Genomic DNA, 22919 nt, shown 5'->3' on the forward strand with positions numbered 1-22919 from the left:
CTCCCCCACTCCCCTTTTTAATTGCATTTATTGGGGTGACCCCGGTTAACAAACTTGTGCAGGTTTCAGGGGAACAATTCTACAACCTCTGCACAGTGCGCCGCGGGCCTTTAGCTGTCTTTCTTCCCCAGACGCTTCCTGGGCCGGCGTCTTGTGAGCATCAAACCCGCCACCTTGGGAGACAGATGAGAGTAACTAGAGACCCAAGGAAATCCTCTAGTTCCTTCCCTTCTTCTCTCCTCCTGCCTTCCCACCCACTCACACTTTCCTTGGGCCACAGCCTCCTTACGCATGAGAGTGTGGGTGCCATTGAAAGAACTTGGGGTTGAGAAAGCAGGTGCTCACTTCTGGCGTACAAGATCTAGGGCAATTGACCTAACCTCTCTAAATCTCAGTTTACTCATCAGTCTAATGGGGTTAATAACACCTCCCCTCCCTCCCTTCCAGGTGGGGAGGGGAGGGTATTAGATGAGACAACTTGGATGAACTGGCTTGGCAAAGCCTCAAAAATGGAATGTATTATTCTTTCAAAGGCACCGACTCTTAGTGACAACTGCATCTAAGGTCAGTACTCCAGTTGCAACAGAGAAGGGGAAGAGAAGAGAATGAAGAGGGGGACAAAGGAAATGTATTCTGTGAGACGGGATTCAGGGAAGAGTCCCTTTTCTCTGCCTTTAGGTGGTCACCATTATGCTGGGGAAGGCGGTGAGTTTTCTGCTGGACAGGAAGGTCCCTGCGGTCATTATTATAGTTCTCAACAGACGGCAGAGTGCATTGCTCGGGCCTGCCACGGCCCCGCACAGCCCCCTTTATGGTCTGGAAATAGCAGGGATAAAGCCGAGGCCAGCACACAAAGCAGTCATATTGGAAGGGGGGACTGAATGGGAAATGATGAATCTAACAGAAAAGGCGCGGGAGGCAGAGGAGAGGCAGAGACTAAATCCAACAAAGTTGTTCAGCAGAGGATGTCAACAAAAGGCCACTTAACTGTCACGGGCGATTCTCAGAAGGCCCCCTCCCCCGTCCATACCTTCCCAGAATGGCCAATTAGCTGGCCATGTGTGCAGAAAAGGGAGGTCTTTTATTGACCGAGGGCTGCGCTCCTGCACCCCGCCGGACCTACTCCATTATTCCGTAGGTCAGCCGCTCAGACATGCCGAAGTCCCCTAGAGCCCTGGCTTCGGGAACTCCCAGACAGAAACATTAGCCAAGGGGCTGAGCACCTCAAAAAGAAAGCAATTATGCTTTCCACCCAAGTAACATTCAGCGTTAGTAGAAATCAGAATGAAAGAATGTATTAGTAAACAATAACTCCAGGATTTCAAAGAAAAAAGTGGAGATGGTGCTAATTGGCAAAAGCACCCAGCATCTTCTTGTTCGATAGCATCATTTTTAAATCACTAACGAAAGACAATGATCCCTGCTGCCGGGCTTGGGGGTGGGAGAGGGAGAGCGAGATCAAGAGCAAAAGAGAATGAGAGAGGAGCAAGTTAAGAATTCTCGAGAATTCTATGGCAGGACTTCCAAAAGAATTTTCTGTGATAATAGAAATGTTCTATGTCCTCACTGACCAATAGGATAGCCAGTAGCCACCCAAAGTGTGGATGGTGCAACTGAGGAGTTGAATTTTTTATTTTATTTAGTTTCAATTTGTTTTAATAGCCAGAGGTGGTAAATGGGCACCATATTAACAGCATAGTTCTGCGGGGCTTCACCGGCCCTAACCCTGCCGCCAATTGGCTGGAGTTAAAGCGGAGTCAGTGTTTGATCCGGTACCTAATATTGGCCTCTCCCTTGAGACTAATTACTCCTCTAATCATGTATTCAATAAACGTCCACTGAATACCTACTATGTGCCAGGCACTTGCTAAAATCTGGGAATAAAACAGTGATACACACCTGGCCCTTAGATTTCTAATGGGGTAAGTAGAAAATTAATTTACAGAGCGTACAAATCAATATAAACCTGTAGCTGGTGTACAGGCTACAAGGGGAAGGGCCAGTGTACCGTGAGGACAGGTGACATGGACTCCGCATAGACCGAAGCGACCCAGTTTCTTTCCCTAGAGAAGTTTTTTTTGTCCGGGGGATTTCATCTCCTGCAGGTGGGTGGACTAAACGCTCCTGCTCAAATGGAACGATGAAAATGCTGGACAAAATAGTTAAAATAACTGTTTCAAGTATCAGTTGCAGGAAAGTAAGACTCTGCACATTCCAAAAAGAAGTAAAAACCAGACACCAGAGAAGTAAGTGCATTTTCTCCCTAAAGTTCACTAAACCCTAGAAGGGTTTTGGGTTTTGTGGGGGTTTTTTTGGAAAATTCTTTTTTTAACCCTCTATCCTCATTGAGCAAATGCTTATTGATTTTAGAGAGCGTGTGTAACATCAGTGCCCTGTAGGTGCCCCAGCCAGGGACCCAAAAACAACCTAGGCACAGCCCTGCCTGGGAATGGAGCCCTCAGTGTCTGGTGCAGGGAGCCACGCCCCGCTCAACCGAATCACCTGGTCCCAGGCAACCCGAGAGCTCTTGGTCTCCCCCCTAGAAAAATAAGCCTTGTATCTAGGATCATTTGCCTTCTGCTTGAAGTACACCTTTTAAAATATTACTCGAGTGAAGTTCTTCTCTGTTTTTATTTGTCTGAAAATTCTTTATTTTTCTCGGTTTCAATTCTAGGGTTTTTTTAATTAATTTTATTGATTATGCCATTATAGTTGTTCTATTTCCCCCTTCATTCCCCTCCACCCTGCACACCCCCACCCCCACTATTCCCCCCTTGAGTTTATGACCACATGTCTCAAGTTCTTTAGATTCTATATTTCCCATACTATTCTTGCCCCCCATCTATTTTCTATCTACTGTCTATGCTACTTATTTTCTGTACTTTCTCCCCCCTTCTCCTTCTCCCACTCCCCTGTTGCTAACTCTCCATGAGATCTTCATTTCTATGGTTCTGCTCCTGATCTAGCTGTCCTCTTAGTTTGCTTTTGTTTTAGATGTGGTTGTTAATAACTGTGAGTCTGCTGTCCTTTCACTGTTCATATTTTTCATCTTCTTTTTCTTAGATAAGTCCCTTTAACATTTCATATAATAAGGGCTTGGTGATGATGAACTCCTTGAATTTGATCTTATCTGAAAAGCACTTTATCTGCCTTCCATTGATTATTTTTTTTCTCTCAGCATGTTGAAAACATCTCACTGTCTTCTGGCTTTCTTTTTTTTTCTGTTAAAAAGTAATCATCGGTCCATTTACTGTTCTTTCATAATTTACCTTTTCTTACCCCTGGTTACTTTGCACATCTTTTTCTCTTTGATGTTGCGTGGTTTTATCTCCATGTACCCTTCAGGTATAGAGTGTCTAGGCAGAGATTTCTTTGAGTGTATTCTGCTTGAGATTTATTTAGATTCCTCTATCTAGGGACAGTCTTTCCACTGTTTTCACAAATTTCTCAGTCATTGTGTTTTAAAACTTTGCCTCTTTTTCATTCGAATACCTTCTGGAACTTTTGATTAGGTAGATATTTTAGGTCTTCTCATTCAACCCTCCAAATCTCTGAATCATTCTATTTCCATTTCATTGTTTCTTGCAGCTACATTCTGGAGAATTTATTTGTATTAAATATTTGTTTCTTTATTCCAATGAACTGATTCTCCCATCAGCTGAGTTTAATTTGTGATTTCATCAATCTGCTAAATTTTCTATTTTCTTTTCTACAGTTCATTAACTCTGAAACAATTTTTTCCTCGCACTTTAATACCCCTGAAATCAGGATGCGTCTCACAGTCCGTGGCGCCTCGCAGCGAGGGCTGGCAGAGCAGGCGCCCAGAACCTGATGGTTTCACCACCAACACAGCATGGCATTCATCTTTACCAGTTCTACTGGGTTCTTTTCCAAGCCGAGCGACTCAATATTTCTTATCTACGTCAGAGCTCCTTGTTCGTTTCCTTAAATTTGTAAAATCTAATTGTCTTGTATTCTATGTCAGATCATTGCACTATCTGAAGACTTTGTGTGTCTTTCTGTTACGCATCGTTTCTGCTGGTTGTCACTCGTGGTGCGCCGTTTTCTTGTGCCTTTATCTGTGAGCTAACCAGTCATTTTCTTCGGACCTTTATCGTAGAAACCCTTGAGGCCTGGGTCGAAGTTGAGTTTTTCCAGAGAGCACTTGTGTTGACTTTTGTGAGTTGTCAGGGGAAGGGGGGGGGGGGGGACGGCTACCAACCTGAGACCAATCTAAATTAAATGAATTTTGCTTGTGGAGTTTTTCCGGTGGGGGGAGGGGCAGTATAGTTAGTGCAAATTTAGGTCACAAACGCTCGTCCGGGCTTCCTTGTCATTATGAATTCTCAGGGGGTAGTTTCTTCCCAATCACCTAACGCCAAGATTTTAAATCCTGGACAATAACAGCATATATTTGCAAGGAGGTATCAGAGTGAGTGTTTTAAGGTGCTGGGATTGTTGGGAGAAAAGATAGATATTGATCATTTTCTAGACTTTGGTGAGTTTGCAATGTTCAGTTGCTAAACTAAGAACTAGAAGACCCCAAACAGGTAGAAAAGGTAAAGATGAAAGGAGAAAGATAGAGGAAAATAAAACAAAAGAAAATGAGAAACAAAGGTTTCAAAAAGAAAATTTTAAATGTAGAACAGGTATGAAGGTCATAAAAAGAAGAAACTCACTTAAATCTATTTTCAATCATATCAAATATAAAAGCATTTAGCTCTCCAGTGAAAAACAAAAATTATCAGAATGGATTTTTTTTTAAACCTAGCTATATGTATTTACAAGAGCTTTGCTTAAAGAATAAGAACAAAGAGGAACTTAAAGTCAAAGATGGAAAAATTGTATTCCAGGTGAATGCTAACCAAAAGAAAGCATCTGTAGTTTATTCATATAAAATAAACTTCAAGGCAAAAAGCATGATCAGAAGTAAGAGTATCATATATAACTCTACCACTTTCAACTTCTCAAGAATATTTAACGTGGAAAAATGTTCTAGAATAATTCTAACAAATAATGTGCAATCCTTCCAGGAGACGATTGTAAAATTTTATGGAAAAATGCTAAGGTCCTAAGCAAACCTAAAGATATTCCATATTTTTGGATGAGAAAACTCAATGTCATAAAATTATCCATTTTCCCCAAACAGAGACAGAGATTCAATGTAATGCCAGTCAATAGCCCAACGGTGCCACAAAACTCTGCAAGCTGATAAAAATGTAGACACAGACATAAGACCCTAAGAAGCGTCAAGATGACCCTGAGGAACAACTAAGTGAGAGAACTTCCTCTGCCAGACATTAAGATGTATTATAAAGCGTTGGTAACTGAGACAGCAGCGTGTTGGCACAGACAGACTGACAGACGGAGCCCAGCACAGAGACGAACCCAAGCCTGCTGGAAATTTTATTTTGTGCAAACTCGACACAGCAGGTCTTTGTGGAGCAGAGAAACAATTCAGTAAGTGTTGCCGGGACAATTGTAGAGCTATTCGGAAAAAATGGAATTAACTCTCTATCACACAACACACCAGAATCAATTATAGGTAGGTTAAAATATTTAAATATAAAAGGCGAAAAACTGTAACACACTTAGAAGACGATATAATGTCTGTATGACACTGGGGTAGGGAATATTTTTTCTAAATAAGACACACACACAAAAAATAACAACAAAGTTCCCCATTAAGGGAAAAAGGGATTAAATCAACTACATTAAAATTAAGAACTTCTGTTCTGAAGTCCCCCTGACAGAGAGAAGAAAGCAGACCTCAAACTGAGAGGACAGATTCACATTAAACTGGTCAACAATTAATATGCATGAAATATAAAGAACATCTGTGAATTAATTTTTTAATGGGCAAAAAACATGAAAGGCCGTTTCACAGAAGAGGACTCACAAGTGATCTATAAACGCACAAAAATTAATAACTAATAATAAGGGAAAAACAAATTCAAACCACAATGAAATTACCACATCACACCACCAAATTGGCAAAAGTTAAAAAGTTTGTCTATGTATCCCCAGGGTTGGCAAGGACAGAGGGCAATAGAATTTCTCGTCCACCCCCGTGGTGGGGCTTCATAAACTGATGAGATCACTTAGGAAAACAGTCGTTACCTAGTAAAGTAAAAAATGGATCACACGCCCTGTGCCCTGAGCATTCCGCTCCCAGCTATGCGTTCTGGAGGAAGCTCTGCATGTGGGCACCGAGGTGTTGCTGCACGGACAAGACTGGACAAAAGCGAATGGAGCTGCATCCATATCACATGTAACAGAGCAGAGAAGGCGAATCGACTGCAGCTGCGTGCATCCAGGAAGATGAACCCCAAACCCATAATGTTGAGTCAAGGAAACGAAATCAGAACAGGCATTGTATGTTTCCATTTACGTATGTTCAGAGACAGTAAGGGTAAACAATATATTGTTTAGGAATACGTACACACGTGATAAGTATGAGGAAAAGGGAATTATCAGCACAGGTTGGTATCATCTGGGAAAGGGAAGGACGTGCAATTAGGGGCAGGTTCTAAGGGTTGCGTCATGTTCTTGTTCTCAAGATGAATGGTAGGTACAGAGTGTTCGTTTTATTGTCAACAGGATACGGAAGTTGTATACAGGCTCTTGAGTGTTCGATACACTTCACAATAGGACATATTTTAAAGGAACTATGGGGAAGCTAAGTTCTTCTTTTTCAGAGTGAAAAACCAATAGAAAATGCCTAGACCTGTAGCAATAGAAGCATCTTATCTAAGTTTATGGATGTGAATGTCAAAGCCTAAAGAATTCAGTGTGGTTATTGCCGGGGAGCAAGACCTTGGAGGAAAGAAGGCAAGCGGGACTCTGTGGCCTTTTGCAACATCTTGCAGAAACGTATGACTCTTTAAGTAATTTATTTACCTGTACCACTGATTAAATTAAACGTGGAGTTAAACAGTGGCATTTGATGCCTGCAGCTGTAGTCAAGTGCACAGAGACAGAACGCAGCCCAGTGGCGGCGGGGGGCCCGGAGAGTGAGGGAGAAGCGGGAAAGGCCATCTCACAGAGGAGTATTAGTGGTTAATGGGGCCGGCGTTTCAGTCTGGAGAACGGAAAAGGTCGGCAGCTGAATGGCGCTGACGGCTGTACAGCGAGGCGAATGCAATTAACATCACTAAACTGTACACTGAAGGTGATTAAAGTGGTAAAGTTGATGCTACATATACTTCACCGCACAAAAAAAATTAAAGCTCAGGAAAAAAGAGTGACATTTGAGCGGAGTTAGGTGAAGTATGAAGTAGTTAATTAGCTGAAGCAGGGTGAGGAGGGTACGGGAAATCTGATTCTTACCCTGAATCCTTTCTTTATTAAAGATATTAATTCCCAGAGTGGGTTGGGAACCACCCTGAGGGTCTCCAGAGATGGCATGAGGTGCTCCAATATTTGCAAATAAAACTCCCAAACTAAATTATGTTCAATTTTTGCTAGTCCCCTTTGGGTGCTCCATGGAAATAAATATATCAAGTGTAATCTTAAAAAAAAAAAAAACGGAAAAAGAAAAAGAGGAGTGTCGTCATTCAAAGGGCAAAGGGATTCTTTGATTAACAAGGAGATTTACCCTTTTCTTAACGTGGCCAGCTCCCACGGTACACTCAAAATGTGATTTAATTACAAAGCTACAGGCTTCTCCCACCTTCCAGAAACATGCCAAAAGGGTACTTTCAAAGGAAAATAAGTACTGAAAATCCAAGAAAACAGTGACCCACAAAAAGGTGCGTTAATGATGCTCTAGACTAGAGTTTGTAGATCCATTTCATCATTCAAACTCATGCTTCAAAAACCCCTCCCGCCAGCAGCCCTACTAAGCACATCACAGCTCACCCACTCTGTGCCTCCCTCCGCCACCACACAGTACCCAGAACCTGAGTCTACACCAGCATCGGGGGTCTCACGCGCAGCGAATGCCCCGTGGGCTGCAGCTGGGCCGTATTCGTCTGTGCGAGCCCAGGAACCCTGCACACAGCACGGGCCGCTGGCCAGGACCTCCTCAGCGGTGCACTCATTCAAATGAACGCCGAACAGCCTAGGGAACAAACCCTTGCTTCCTAGGCCTTCACCTTTGCCTTTTCTACCAGGTCTATATCACTCAGCTCGGAGCCCCTAAATCTTTGCTCTGTCCCGCTCCCCATTTGTAGTCACTGGACCTCATTCTCACCGCCCACACCCCTCACCTTGTATCTTCTTTACCTGTGGCCCTCCAGCACCAAGTCTTGCCCTCCCCTCCCAAAGACGGGTGTCTAATCGTAAGCCTTGGCCCAGCAGTGAGTGACAGGCTCCTGGGCCACCCTCTGCAATGCGGCTGCCTCCCCTGGGCTCCCAGCGGGCCTCCTCCACCTGCAGTACACCCACCCTCGGGCCCCGCTGGTCCAGCTACCCACTAAGGGGGCCCCGCTCCAGCCCACCTCCACCCAGGCTGAGAGCCTGCCCAGTGGCATGCCCCGGCCCTCAGCTCTCACTGCCCTGTGGTAGAAGGTCTGGCTACTCAGGACCAGCAGCTAATGACCTTGGTGAGGTGCCCACAGCCAGGACCCAAGAGCCTGTTGTCAGCAGGGCAGAGGGTCAGCAGCCGTCACCGAAGAGGCCACTTCCTACTCTGAAAGAAGGGTGCCGACAGGCCCAGGGGTGTCGCCAAGGCCAAGGCCAGCCCTGTGAGGGGAGAGCTGCCCATACAGCTCTGTGAGGTGCCCGTGGAATCCCTACTGTGTGGACTCCAGGTGACCCAGACACAAAGGTGGCTCAGGAGCCAGCAAATTCTTTCTGGAAAGGGCCAAAGAACACATATTTGAGGCTCTGGGTGTCCACACTGTGAAACAGAGTAAGCATTCTCACCAAATAGTCTATCTTACTTAGAAACACAGAAAAGTTATTCTCAGGTTTCAGGCAGTACGGAGCTGGGTGCAGGCTGCGGGCTGCCCGCCCGCAGTCGAGAGCATGCGCGGTGAGTCAGAGGCTGGTCCAATGCGCCCTGTGCTCCAGTCTTGCCATCTTCAGGGCAAGGGGTAAAGGAAGAAATTATTAACGGTGCTACTGTATATTTTTATCTCATCCTTTTTTAAATTTCAATTTTTGTTTGTATTTTATAAAATACAAAATACGAGTACAATGATTTTTTTTTTAAGATTTTACTTATTTTCAGAGAGAGGGGAAGGGAGGGAGAAAGAGAGAGATAGGGAAACATCCACGTGAGAGAGAAACATTGATCAATTGCCTCTCACACACACACCGCAGCCAGTGACTGAACCTGCAACTCAGGCATGTGCCCTGACTGGGAATCGAACTGGCAACGCTTCACTTTACAACACGATGCCCGACCAGCTGAGCCACACCAGTCAGGGCAGTGTACAGTGATACTTATACAGAATTTATAAATATGTAATTACATGTGTTGGATGTGGTATGCTAATTTTTTTTTAATTATAGGGTTGCAGTATAAAAAATTTTTGAAGAATGCTGGTCTCCTGATCTGGCACCAGTTGACTTTTTTTTCATCCTCACCCAAGGATATGTTTGTTCATTTTAGAAAGCGGGTGGGGGAGAGAGAGAGACACTGGTTGCCTCTTGTACGTACCCTGGCTGGGGTTCAAACCCTCGACCTAAGCACGTGCCCCGACAGGGGATCGAACCCGAAACCTTTTGGTGTACGTGGGGACAAGACTCCAACCCACTGAGACACCAGCCTGGGCAGCACCAATTGATTTTGAAAAGCTGACACTGTCCTGCCTTTGTCCCAATAAGTACCTCTTCTCTTACATAGTGTTGGCTAACAAAATCTGACTTTTTACATTAAAATTTATTTAAATCAGTGTTGACAGGTACTGGGGGGCAGGGCGGAGCTATGTGAGCATGGCCATAAGCACTGCCTTTGGAAGCCTATGTCCGATTGGGATTTTGAAACTTTGCTGCTGCTTTTCGTCATGTAGAGTCAGAACCATCTTCCCCCTGGCAGATCTCTGGGGTCAAGAATTTTAAGGCTGCATTGCTGGGTGCGTGTTGACTTCAGGCTGCCTTGACACACTTCAGTTACACAGTAACACTAGCTGCACGGCCGACCCCGATGTCTCGTGCATCTGCGGAAGCTGCCCTAGTGCATGGGTCTGGGGGACCGCCTGCTGGTTGGTTTCCTGACCTTGCTTGGTTTCATCCGGGCAGCAGCTCTTGTGCATTTCCCCCACCTTTTGTCAAAATGAGAAGCTGAAATTACTAGTGCCAGTGATTAAACAATTGGGATCAATCTGATGTCACTGAGATAAAGATGGAAGTACAACATTCTGGAAGCAAATGGGTAGCTTCGCTTGGACATTCCTTGGCTTATTCTAGGTGACTAGGTATTGATCTGGTCTGGAAAAGAATAAAACTATAAACGATGTTGTCCCCTCGGCTGGGTGGCTCATTGTCCCATACACCAAAAGGCTTCAGGTTCAGTTCCCGGTCAGGGCACAGACGTAGGTTTCAGGTTTGGTCCCTGGTTGGGGTCTATACAAGAGGCAACCAATCAAAGTTTCTCTCTCTCTTGTTCTCTCTCTCTGTGTGTCTCTCTCTCTTCAATAAAAACATATCCTCAGAATTTAAAAAACAAAGACGTCAGGAACTCCGGAAGGTCGAGGATTTTACCCTGACTTCGAGCTAACACAGGAGCTTGCCGCAGTTCCAGGGGTGTCAGCAGAAGACACAGAACTCCTGTGTCATAGACAAAGGACTTCACTGCTCCAGACAAGGTCAGCGTTCCTGCAGTTCCCGGACCCTGTTGCCCACAGAAGAGGCCAGGTGAGGCCCAGGGAACCTCAAACCTTTTCTGATTTCCATTCCTTTAAATTGGTTAAGATTTTTTTTTTTTTATGGTCCAAAATGCGGTCTATCATGGCAAAGTTCCATGAGAACTTGAGAAGAACGTGTATTCTGCGGCTGTTGGATGGAGGTGTCATGACTGTCAGGTTGATTGATGGCGCTGTCCAGGTCCACTATATTCTCGCTGACTTGCTGACTGCTCGACCTATAAATTACTAAGAGGAGGGTGTGAAAAGTCCATGGCCAGATAGTGGATTTGTCTATCTCTCCCTGCATTTCTGTTAGTTTTTCCTTCATGTGTCGTGACATTCTGTTGTTAAATGAATGAATTAACAGAATTCATTTAACAACAGAGAGAGGAGAATTAAAGGAGAATTAAATCCTTTATTGCCTCTCTTTATCCTTAATAATTTTCCTTTTTCCGAGGTCTGCTTTGTCTGAAATTAAGACAGCTACTATAATTTTCTTTCCCCCCGCCCTCACCCAAGGACATTTTTTGTTGCTTTTTGGAGAGAGAGAGAGAAAGGGAGAGAGAGAAACAGCCACTGGCAGCCTCCCTTATGCACCTGGACCAGGGATTGAATCTGCAACCTAGGCATGTGCCCTGATCAGGAGTCAAACCCAGAACCCTTTAGCTACTGGACGGCACTCCAACCAACTGAGCTACACCAGGTGGGCTACAATTTTCTTTTTAATTAGTGTTAGCATGAAATAGCTTTCCCCATCCCTTCTCTCTTGACATATCTGAATCTTTATGTTTAAAGCAGGTTTCTTATAAACAACTTAATAGTTGGGTCTTGTTTCTTTCTCCAGTCTGACAATCTCTGTCTTCTACTTGCATGTTTAGGCCATTCACATTTGCATTTATTAGTGATACAGTTGAAGTACTATCCATAGTAATTTGTAACTTTTCTGTTTGTTACACTTGTTCTTTGTTTCTGCCTCTTTTCCTGCTGGCTCTAATTTTAATTGAGCATTTCCTACCATTACATTTTAACTTTCTCTCTTGCCATATCAAGCATACTTCCTTTTTTTATGTTAAGATTTTTATTTACTTATTTTTAGAGAGAGGGGAAGGGAGAAAGAAAGAGAGGGAGAGAAACATCACTCAGTTGCCTCTCACCCACCCAGCTGGGGTCCTGGCCTGCAACCCAGGCCTGTGCCCCGGGACTGAGCCAGCAACGCTGCAGGTTCACAGACCGGCGCTCAACCCACTGAGCCGCATCAGCCTACTTCTTTTAAAAGTTATTTTATTGTCCTAGAGTTTGCAACGTACACTTTTAACTACATCCACCTTCACGTAACATTTACCACTTCACAGATAGTTTTATAACGGGGTATTCCCAATTCCTTCTGCCTTACGACATTGCGAGATATATTCCACTGATTCATAAACTATAATCGCACAATAAATTGTTACTGTTATAATGTTACAGTTATCTCTTAGATCACCGAAGAAAAAGAGAAATATTTGATCTTCATTTATTTCTTCTCCTCCCCCTTTTTTATGCGGATACAAATTTCTGACCCATAGCATTCTTCTACTCTCTAAAGAACTTTTTTTTTAATGCTGGTGATGAATTTCCTCAGTTTTTATTTGTCTGAGAAAGTTTTTCTCCTTTACTTTTGAAGAATAATCTCACTGGATGAGAAGTCTAGGCTGGTGGTTTTGTCTTCCAGTTCTTTAAATATTTCACTCCACTCTCTTCTGCTTACGTGGTGTCTGACGAGAAGTCCTCTATAATTCTTATCCCTATTTCTCTGTAGGTAAGGTGGTCTTTCCCCACCTCTGGCTTCTTTCAAGGTTTTCTCTTCGTCTTTGTTTTCCTGCAGTTTGAATATAATGATTATTTTTATTATACTGTACAGTGAACAAATTTGCCCTTCACTACAAAGGAAAACATTACCTCTGTCTTCCAAGGCTGTTTGTTCTCCTAACATACTTGAAAAGATAATCTGGAATACTGTGGATTATTTCAGAAATGGAGAGATGTAAGAGGTCCGTGGAGAGTTGTCTCCAGCTCGTGTACAAAGCATTGGGGAAAGCGCTGGAAACTGGGTTTAAAACACCGGTCCTCAGCCTTGGCAGCCCGGTGGCATCACCTGAGCAGGTGCTTATAAAACCAATGTCTAGAGATTCTGTTGTAATTGGTCTGGGATGGAGCCTCCAGGTGGCTCTAACGGATCGTCTGGGTGGAGAGGCCGTTTTAAAGGAGGTAAATGCTTCCCAAACTTCTCTGGGCACGTGAATGACCTGGGAATCACGTGCCATGCAGATCCTGATGCTGGAGGTCTGCAGCAAGGCCACAGACTCTGTTTCTGGAGAGTTCCCAGGTTAGCCTGATATTGTCATTCGACTTTGAATGGAAAGGTGTTCGCTCACTGGGAATGCACTTCTCTTTCTAACTCGGTCATTGCTAGACTTCATACTCCAGGCTTTACAAACACACATACATTTATTCCGTATAAAAGGCGAAGGCAGCCTGACTCTGGAAGACAGTTGCGATAAGAATGAAGCCCATCCTTTCCTGGGAGCCAGGGTTCTGAGATCAGGAGAAATGGGAGCGACACCTCATTATGATGAAAAACAGAGACTTAGAAGGCAGCCACTAAGTTTTAAGCAACGACTTTCCTTTGAACCTCAAATGGCTCAAAGATGGATGATGGTAGCAGTTGGGGGAGTGTCCACAAATTTGGATCCAAACGTCAGAAAAATAAAAAGTGAAATCCTGATACTGATGGAGCAAAAGCTCCCTTGGGTTTGGGCAACTCAGGAAAAGGTCTCTCAGCTCATTATTGTTTCTCCTTCTATTGGAATTAGGGAGATCATCTCTGGACCCCCTCTCCCCAATCTCCTGGCTTAAATTGGCTAAGGTCATGGTACCATTGGCCTCTGAGCCCATGGCGCTGGCGCCTGCGGCCCCGCGGGAGTGGAGAGGAACACCTCCTCCAGGCCGGTGCTGGTCATCACCAGGTCTTCCCCAGCAGGACGGTTTGTCCACCTTCCAGCTGGAACAAATACCTTTCTGGCTCCAAGAGTCCCGTATTTGTTTTGCAGAGTAATTAAAAGGCTCCTAGACCTCCCGCCAGGCACCAGACAGCCCGGAGGACATTGAGAAACGTTTCTGTTAAATATTAACCCTATCGATAGCCCCGGAGCCGAAGGGAGGAAGATCAGATGCCTTCTTTGGCCTCCCACACAAGTTCACACCTGTCCACCGCCAGCTGCATCTGGAAGCGTTTTAGAAAGACCGCCTCACAAGGAGGACACAGGTCATCGTAGGGCCTGGCATCTTGAGCTTTTTAATACAAATTTGCTGAAATTGGAGTGGGAGGTCTCTGCTTCCCCCGACCTCTGTGTTCTCACGTCCATTAGAAAAGAACAGCGCCAGGGCCAGGCACTCAGAGCTGAGGACGGAGACTGCCTCGGCCAGTTGGCTAAGTGAAAAGCCATCGGGCTCTTTTTGGGTCCGGGGAGAAACTGATGCCACGTTCCACGCCTGGCGATGTGCGGTTTTGGGGCCTCGTTGTGAGCTCAGGTGCGGGGGATCCAGAACAAATGGAACCTGGGCTCGGCCCTCGAGGGAATCAGAGGCTCAAAACCTGGGTTAATGGTTTTCTAAGGTGAGGCCAACCTGTTTAAACTCGCAAACAGAATCTGTCTATTTGTTTGTCGAGAGAACTGGACATTTTGTCATGGAAGCTATTGAGAGGCAAATAGTTAACGGTGGGGATTTGTGGTTTTTATGGGTTGTCTGATCCATGTGAAAAGGCATAAAGTCCCTAAAGGATAGAAATAGTGTCTTTGGTCCATTTTGAATGTTTCAAAATCATTAAAATACTCTCCCAAATTATCCCTGGACGACAATCTCAAGAGCAGGCACAAGAGGGGGCGAACCCCTGAGAATCACACAATTCCCCTCGATTGGCAGCTGGCCTTAACACCAGAGAGGGCGACCTGTCGCTCGTTTTTCCCCTAAACTCGCTCTCATCATCACTGCGCGACTGGAAGATAAAAGGCTTCGGAAGCCAGAGAAATAAAATGGGGCTGCGCAACCAGAGGAACTGGAGGAATTCCGTGCATTTGGAAGGCACTCAAATTCAAAACCCACGTCCATGAAGCGGCGGTGCCCTTGTTTTGTCAGCAGCAGTTGGCGGAGCAGGGTGCCAGGCCACCCCTCCGGGCCCAGTGGGCCAGTCGCTTCGCTTTAGGACCTCAGTTCCTCATCAGTCCAGAAGGGATGAGAATCCCCAGCCTGCACGGATCATCAGGTGGTTGTGATCATTTAATTATCCAATATCTACCAAAGCATTTCGAAACTATAAATCATTCCAGAAACACAAGCAATTTAACAAATATCGAGTCTTCCTTATCTCTGACGGTTTAATTTATGCTCCATTTCTCTTAGGATTTAGGGACGTACATTCTAATCTATTTTCCAGAAATCCCCCTGATCATACTTGTTGGAGAAAGTACTCTTTTCCTGCTGCCCTAACTTGTTGAGAATCCGGCTTACGCAACTATTAATTTGCTGCCCTGCAGCAAATGGAATCAACAAATATTTACTGCTGTGGGGCTTGGCCTTGTAGGAGTTACAGAAAATGATGAGACTCACTTTCTGCATTAAGGGAGCAAATTGCCCATCTGCACCACAATACCCACACATCCTAGAGGAGGAAACAGACCCCCGTGCTCTCTGGATGCCCCCGATACACCTGGAGCTTTACTTCAAATACCGAAAACAGCTGGTGTGCATGATTTAAGGCTCACTACAAATAGCAGAGAGAATCTCTTTTTACAAGCTGTCTGGTTTGGCAAAATTCCAGAATTCATCAAACAGAAAGATAAGGATGATGATGATAAAAAATGATTCTGCCTCGTTGGCCTTAATATAGCGACATAAAAGAAGTGTGACTTACACAGGACATTCCACAGCTGGACCATATACACAACCTCATCTCCACCCAGAAGAGACTCATAGCAGGGCCTTCCCAGCACCTGTAAAAGTCAAAGACGACCCCACGCGATCATGAGTGGAAACTGGACCTGTGACGATTTTGAGCAACAATGCTTTGTATTACGCCAGGGAAAGGGCATCTGTTTCTAGCTAATGCAGGAAAGCTCCCAGAGAAAGGGCCCCAATACTTCCAAACCCCCAAACTAAAAATGACTTAACATCTAACTAGGGACTTCGGTGAACAGTTGAAATCTTTGTCACTAAGACTCATGAAAGGTTTTTGAAAAAATAAGTCTTCTAATTAGGGGAAATGCCAATGACCTAACCCATGAACGAATGTCTACCACTCGGTGACAGTAATAATCCCAGCTGACGTGCACTGAGTGCCTTTACTGCCAGTGTGGCGCTGAGCACCGTAGCTCACTGCATTCTCTTGATAAGCCATTGTACATAATATCACCCTTCTCATTTTAAAGATGAGGAACCTGGAGCTCCTAGAGGTTACATCATAGCCCAAGGTCACATGGCTAAGTAAAGGAGTTGGGCTATCCCGTTGTCCTCACCCTCTGTCACCCAGAAGACAGAAGTGGAGGTAGCCTGCCTTTCGGTAGGTTGGCAGGTCAACGAATGGCTCCAGTTTTAAGCGGGCAGCACATGCATGACACCTAATCCCACCCATCGCCATGGACCATATGCTTCACCCTGGCAGCTACTTCCTGAAGGTCCCTTCTGGTCCTCAGCAGGCTGGTGTAAGTAAGGCCTGGTGATAGCTCAGCAAACCCCCACCCTTGTACTGCAGGGGAAAAAAAAAAAACTGAGAGTACTTTTCATCATTATCAATGCTCACTGGCTCCGTAATAGTGGAAAATTCCATAGAGGCTGATTTCATGCAAAAGCCTCTTGAATTTCAATGTATTTCAGAGATTTAAGCCCTGTTCATGAATGTTTACGGCTCCCATTTTCTTTCTGCCAGTGGGACATATTAATTATTTGTCTTGGGCAAGAAACATATTGCTCTTGAAATTTTCCACCCGTCAAGCATGGGTGATAACATCTAGCCCACCTTTTCCGCGTGGCGTGGGCAAGTAGAAACAGAATACAAGGAAGAGTCCTGAACGGTTTTAGAATACAAGCCCAAATGCCGTCTGTGGTAACTCTCCCGACCCGGAGGCCTCACCACGGCCCGTCACAGGTACCCATTTTCTCTGATTCGGAGCAGTTCTCCTCACCCAAATTCAATTGTTTCATTTCATTGTTTCCTTGAGTATTTCCTGTCTCTCCAAATACAATGAAATGCCGTGCAAGCAGAGATTTTATCCACTTCTCTTTGGCCACTGCATTGCTAGCGCCTGAGACTTTCCCTGCCACGTGCTAGACACGCGATAAAGGCATGTTGAAGAGTGACACCATTTTGTGTGAAAAATCATCTCTGTCAACATTCTTTTATTTTGAATCCTCACCCAAGGCTATGTGTACTGACTTTAGAGAGCAAAGAAGGGAGAGAGGAAGAGAAACATCAACAGGAAAGAGAAACATCGATCGGTTGTCTCCCATCCTTACCCTGACCACGGATCCAACCCGAAACCTGGGCACGTGCCCTGACACGGAGTCAAACCCTCGACCTCCCAGTGCATGGGGTGGTGCTCCAACCCACCGAGCCACACCAACCAGAGTTATGGTGGCTTTTAATAAACGGAAGTTACTCATTTTATCATAGTCACAGGTATTCTATCACGGCTTTTGACGTTCTTAAGAAATATTTCCCGTAAGGAATCCAAAGGACAGTCTCAGTCTTGGGGTGGGGGACACGGTGGAGCCAGGTCACAGGCGAGTGCCAGAGGCGCGTGCCGCCCTGCCCGCAGAAGCGCCGTCTGGTTCCGGGCGGCCCTGACCGGCACAAGCAATCAGCTGGCTGGCTGACAGGTGTGTTCTGGTTATAGAATTGGGTATTTCATGTATTAGAGCTGGATACCATTAAAAATTCTAATCATAGACTGTAATTAACTTTCCTTGCTCTGGTGCCCCACTCACTAAACAACCTTCTGATTATAATTTGGCTTTCCATGTATCTTGCCTACGGGGAAAGAATGTACTGTTCAGGCTGACGTGAGGATCCAATTCACTAAATAGTTACATGCTATAATGCAAATTAATAAATTCGTATTCTGGCTTTATCAGCTGCCTCCTCGGAGCTCTGTAGGCGTGAGTCAGCATCCCCGAGTCTAATCAGCGCGGACGGTGAGAATATCACGCTTCTGAGCTGAAAAACTAAGAGCCAGACCCCAGACCAGAACACAGTCACCAAGGTAACACTGCCCCAGAGGCCTCTCGGCCTGCTGGAGAAGGTCTTCTTGCATGTCACACAATACGAACGGGGATTAAAATTAGCTTCTGACGTTATAAAGAGCTGCATATTCAAAACCATGGCTTGGTTCTATTCAGGTGAAGGCGAAGAACAGGAGACAATCATAAGACCAACACTGAATATTTATTGGCTTTTGAGCCCACACCAGATGCTGCACAAATCCTAGGCAGAAGGATAAGATTTACAGACACATTCAACAAAAGCAAAAAAAAAAGGGGGGAGGGGGCGTACATGGTACCTGCTGGTCAAATGGAACCAGAGCCTGGCTGATGAAGCCTTGCTTCACCTTAGTACTCAGGGTCCAGGGCGCAGATAGAAGATGATGACATTAAAGACCAAAAAAAAGAAAGAAAGAAAGAGAGAGAGAGAAGCAAACGCCAGGTACAGACCAGAATGTGCCCAGGCAGTGAGACTATCCAGGCCAGGGGAGTGATTTAGGACTTGTAGGGTGAGGATGAGATCTTTGAAGTTCAAAGGCAAAGTGGAGGTGAGCCCATGGAACAGATGGAGATAATTTAGCCATCCTTCTATGAGGTCATCACTTTGTGGAGGGTTTCTGAGTAAGCAGCACCTATAGCATGACACAGATTTGCTCCTGGGATCCCAGTGACACTGAATAATAAAAGGAAGGAGTGATCAGAACTGTAGTATCTGGGAATTTGGGGCCCATTGATGACAAGTGATCCTCTACTTGGTATTCAGACTAAAAATACACAAAAATAAAATGGGGGATGACCTCTACTGATGACCCTGCAGGAATTGCTTTTCAAAGAAAAACATGTTCAAGAAGGAGTGAGATAAATTAAAGGAAGTTCCTTCTGCATCAACTTGGAGGCCAATCGCTTTGTTTCCCACAGCACCTGCCAGCCCTCACACCCACCCCGCAGAGCAGGGTCACCAAGTGTGGCTAGATTGGGTGAGGCTAGAGAACCCCTGCAGATGCCCTGTTGTTCTAAAGCCACCAGGCGGAGCCAGCCACGAGGACGGGGCGGTCCTACACGCGGCCTGCCTAACCTGTGGCGTGTGAGGAGAGGCAAGCAAAGAAAGGGCTCTGCACAACAGCAGGACAAGAGTATGGCAGGTGACAGAAGCCCTTCCCTCAGGTGCACCATGACAACACAGGAAGCTCGGGAAGTGGGGCTGGAGAGGGGCTGACCTGTGTCTTCTACAAAGCCATAATGCTCTGACTCACAGGTGAAGGAACAAGCTCCCTTTAACAGTGGTTTCCGTGTGTGTACATACGTAGGAATCAATAAGTATAGACGGAGCAGGCTCCTCATCTAGTAGAGGTGGTCCCGTGCATACTCCATGATGGTTTTCAGCCCCAGCCAGGTCTCCTTTGCAGTGGGAATGATCTGGTTGGCTGGCAGGAGGAAGCCATAGTGCCCAGTATCTCTTAACTCAAAAGTGAATGAATACTTGATGCCATTTTCATACGCCCAGTCAGTGCTGCTGCCGCTGGCCTTATCTGCAAATCAGACGAGAAAACGCCTTTAAAGCCCAGTTTCTCTCCAGGTTAGGGGAGAAGGGGCCAGGAGGGGTCCAGAGTTCTTTCTGCAAATCATTAAGCTGGTGATGCAGATCACTGGCCTCACCCATGTGTCTTAGGCTGTCCTGCACCATGAGGGTCTCCACTAGTCTCGGATCGAGAGATTTCAAATCTTCTTGCCCACCTGGTCACTAAGTCACTCTGAAGACCCCTTCGGGTCCCTCGAAACCATTCCTTACAGAGACAGAATACGGTGGACAGCCTCCAAGAACGTGAGACATAGCCCCATAAGCCTTGTCCCTTGGCATTCCCGTCCTTGCACAGTGCCCCTTTACTCTGACCGGGGCTTACCTGGCTGTGTAACTAGCAAGAGAGTGCGGAAATGCAGGTGTGTGACCTTCAAGGCTGGGCCATAAAGGACACTGTGGCTTCCACCTTGCCCTCTCTCAGATCACTTGCTCTGGGGACAGCCAGCTGTTCTGTTGTAAGGACACTCCCGCAGCTTCACGTGGTGAAGAAGAGAGGCCTCCCACCCATAATCAGCACTCAGTCACCAGGCACCTGTGGGAGCCATGGTAGGTACAGACCCTCCGGCCCCATGCGGCCTTGGAAGGCATCTTGACTGCAACCTTGAGACCCTGAGCCAGAGCCACCCAGCAAAGCCAGTGGTTAAGAAAATAACTGTCTATTGTTTTAAGCTGCGAGGTTTTAGGGTAACTTTCACACAGCAAAAGGTGGCACACACGGAAAGAAAGCAGCACAGCCTCCGGACTTCCCCTTTGCCAAAACACTGGGGAAAGGCAACAGGCCTGTGAATCTGCCCCTCCTCAAACCACGCTAGAGCGGGAATTGGGCTGGAGTGCAGAGTGTAGATGATATTGATTAATAAAATGATGATGTCAATAGCAGCTATCATTCATTGAACATCTCCCGTGAGCCAGTCATGATACTGGAAAGTTTACCAAATGTAAACTTTTACATGGTAGATGACCCCATTTAACCTTGAAAAACCCACTGAGGGTAGGTACTGTTGTCCCTGTTTTCCAGGTGAGGAAATTCAGGCTGAGGATGAGTCATTTATCTACGGAAGTGTAGATGGAAAGTATCGAGGGTGAAACTCAAACCCAAGACCGATGATGAAGCCCTTGCTTTCTTCAGCCTCCTTCTAGTCCACTTGGTGCACTACATGTCAGTTAAATAAGCACTCGGGTCCTTTTGTTTGTCCGTGGTTCCCGCGGGTTGGTTCCCATACCATTTGTGATTTTTCTAGAGGTGCTGGTTCCACAGAGACTACCTGCTCCCTGGATTAGGGAATGTCCTCTGCTACACTCAGATCCTCGCGTGGTTCCCATGGCCTCTCTCTATTCTGAGAAAAGGCTGAGTTAAAAACAAGCTGAGGTACCAGAGGTTTCTAGAGGTTACAAAAACAGCAAGCTTAAGTATTTCAGGGCACATTTAAAGTTCAGGAAGGAGGCAAGAAGACCTCCGCTGAGCGAAGTGATCAAGGTCAAGTGATCAAGGTCATGGAGTTCATTTTATTTGGGTCCCTGCTCAAAGTCTACCCTTTTTTATTTAAAAAAAAAAAAAAAACCCACAAAGGGAACATACTATTTACACTGTTCTGCACACCGTATCTTTTAACTAACATCGGAAGGTTACTGCCTGTTAGCATATAGGGACTCACCTCATTCATTTACGGGCTGTTTGCCTGATGAATGCACCCCATGCGTTTTTATCCAGCACTCGCCAGATGAACATGCAATGCCTAGCGGTCTTTCATGGGTTACCAGTCATTTGAGACCACAGACAATGCTGTCAGACCATCCTTAATATCCACAGTCTAATGAGCCAAACCAGCCCAAAGAACTTGTTTCCAAGCCCCTAGTAGACCAGAGTCAGTAAGAGGAAGGAAAGGTTGCTGGAGGCAGAAGGCCTGGAAGCAGTATAGTCTGACCAGAGGAAGAAGACAAGAAAACTCTAAAAAGCAGACACACGAATTAAAGAAGCAAAACAGGCTGGAGCTTGTTAGCACAGGAATGACCCAGTCCAACAGGGCACATTCGGCCTTCAGGGCATGACAGCGGACATTCAGGAGGCCACTGAGTCTTAAAGAAAGGAGTTTAAGTCTCCTCTATGTGCTCTGTTTTATTTTATTTATTTTTTTACTTATTTATTTTTACAGGGGAAAGGAGGGAGAAAGAAAGGAAGAGAAACATCAACGTGTGGTTGCCTCTCAAGTGCCCCTTACTGGGGACCTGGCCTGCAACCCAGGCATGTGCCCTGACTGGCAATCAAACCAGTGGCCCTTTGGTTGACAGGCCAGCACTCAATCCACTGAGCCACACTAGCCAGGGCAACATGCTCTGTTTTAAAAGACAAGAAAATTGAAACCCATTAGCATGAGTTTCATTGATTTTAGAATGATATTCATCTAAAATGGTAAACCTAAGAAAAGGCCCAGCACTGGAAGAAGAAACAGCAACTACTTGTGCAGCATATTCCATAACCCACGGGGTTGCAGTGTTATTACACAAAAATTGATTATGTTTTGGAAAAGCAAGGAGGGCAGACAAAGTCGGCAGGGATATCCAGCCTTTTGGCATCTCTGGGCCACACTGGAAGAGGAAGAGTTGTCTTGGGCCACACATCAAATACGCAAACACTAACGAAAACTGATGAGCAAAAAAAAACAGTTTTAAGTGAATTTACGATTTTGTGTTGGGCCGCGTTCACAGCCATCCTGGGCCACACGCGGCCCCCGGGTTGGACGTCCCTGCATGAACACAGAGGACGGACTCTTGAAAGAAGTAGAGAGTATTGTAGTACGGCTCCTGGGCACTCTCAGAAGAACCTTCCTCTTCTTTTGGAGGAATTTGATGAGTGTTTCTTGATTCGGAGGAGAAGAACGCGTCAGGTAGGAGAGGACAAGGTCATGTTTTCAACCCTATCTGACCCGAAAGCCAGGATCCGTTTGAGAGGTCCTCCTCGGAGGGCCCCCACCAAGTCTGTTTAGCGCTCTTTGGTCTGGGACTCAGTGCTGACTAATTAAGCGGAGGGTGGAGAAACTCTCCTGATGTGCTTGTTCTCTGAGGAGTTCCCATTTAACAACACTAATAATAATAAACCATGAATAATTAATGGGTTATTGCTGCAATTAGCAACACAAACACCAACATCATGCTGACTGCCTCATGCAGCATGGTGGCTTCTGAAACACAGGCAAGTGCCGAGATCACAGGACCCTGGAGGTGAGATGGAGAGCCTTCCCAGAAAAGGACGCCAG

General features: G+C 45.6%; 1 protein-coding gene across 1 annotated transcript in view; it reads right to left on the reverse strand.

Annotated features, from left to right (window-relative positions):
• Positions 1–144: 144 nt before the first annotated feature.
• Positions 145–22919, reverse strand: part of CPA4 (carboxypeptidase A4) — a 39781-nt gene continuing 17006 nt past the window's right edge. The window contains exons 11-12 of the mRNA XM_053657118.1: positions 19390–19615; positions 145–173 (exon numbers count right to left, since the gene is read on the reverse strand). Coding sequence (XP_053513093.1) covers positions 19428–19615 — 188 coding nt within the window. The 3' untranslated portion in view covers positions 145–173; positions 19390–19427. The remainder of the gene's footprint in view (positions 174–19389; positions 19616–22919) is intronic.

This window comes from Artibeus jamaicensis, unplaced genomic scaffold, assembly GCF_021234435.1.
Source record: "Artibeus jamaicensis isolate MK-2021 breed Jamaican fruit bat unplaced genomic scaffold, CSHL_Jam_final scaffold_3307, whole genome shotgun sequence".
Lineage (NCBI taxonomy): Eukaryota > Metazoa > Chordata > Mammalia > Chiroptera > Phyllostomidae > Artibeus > Artibeus jamaicensis.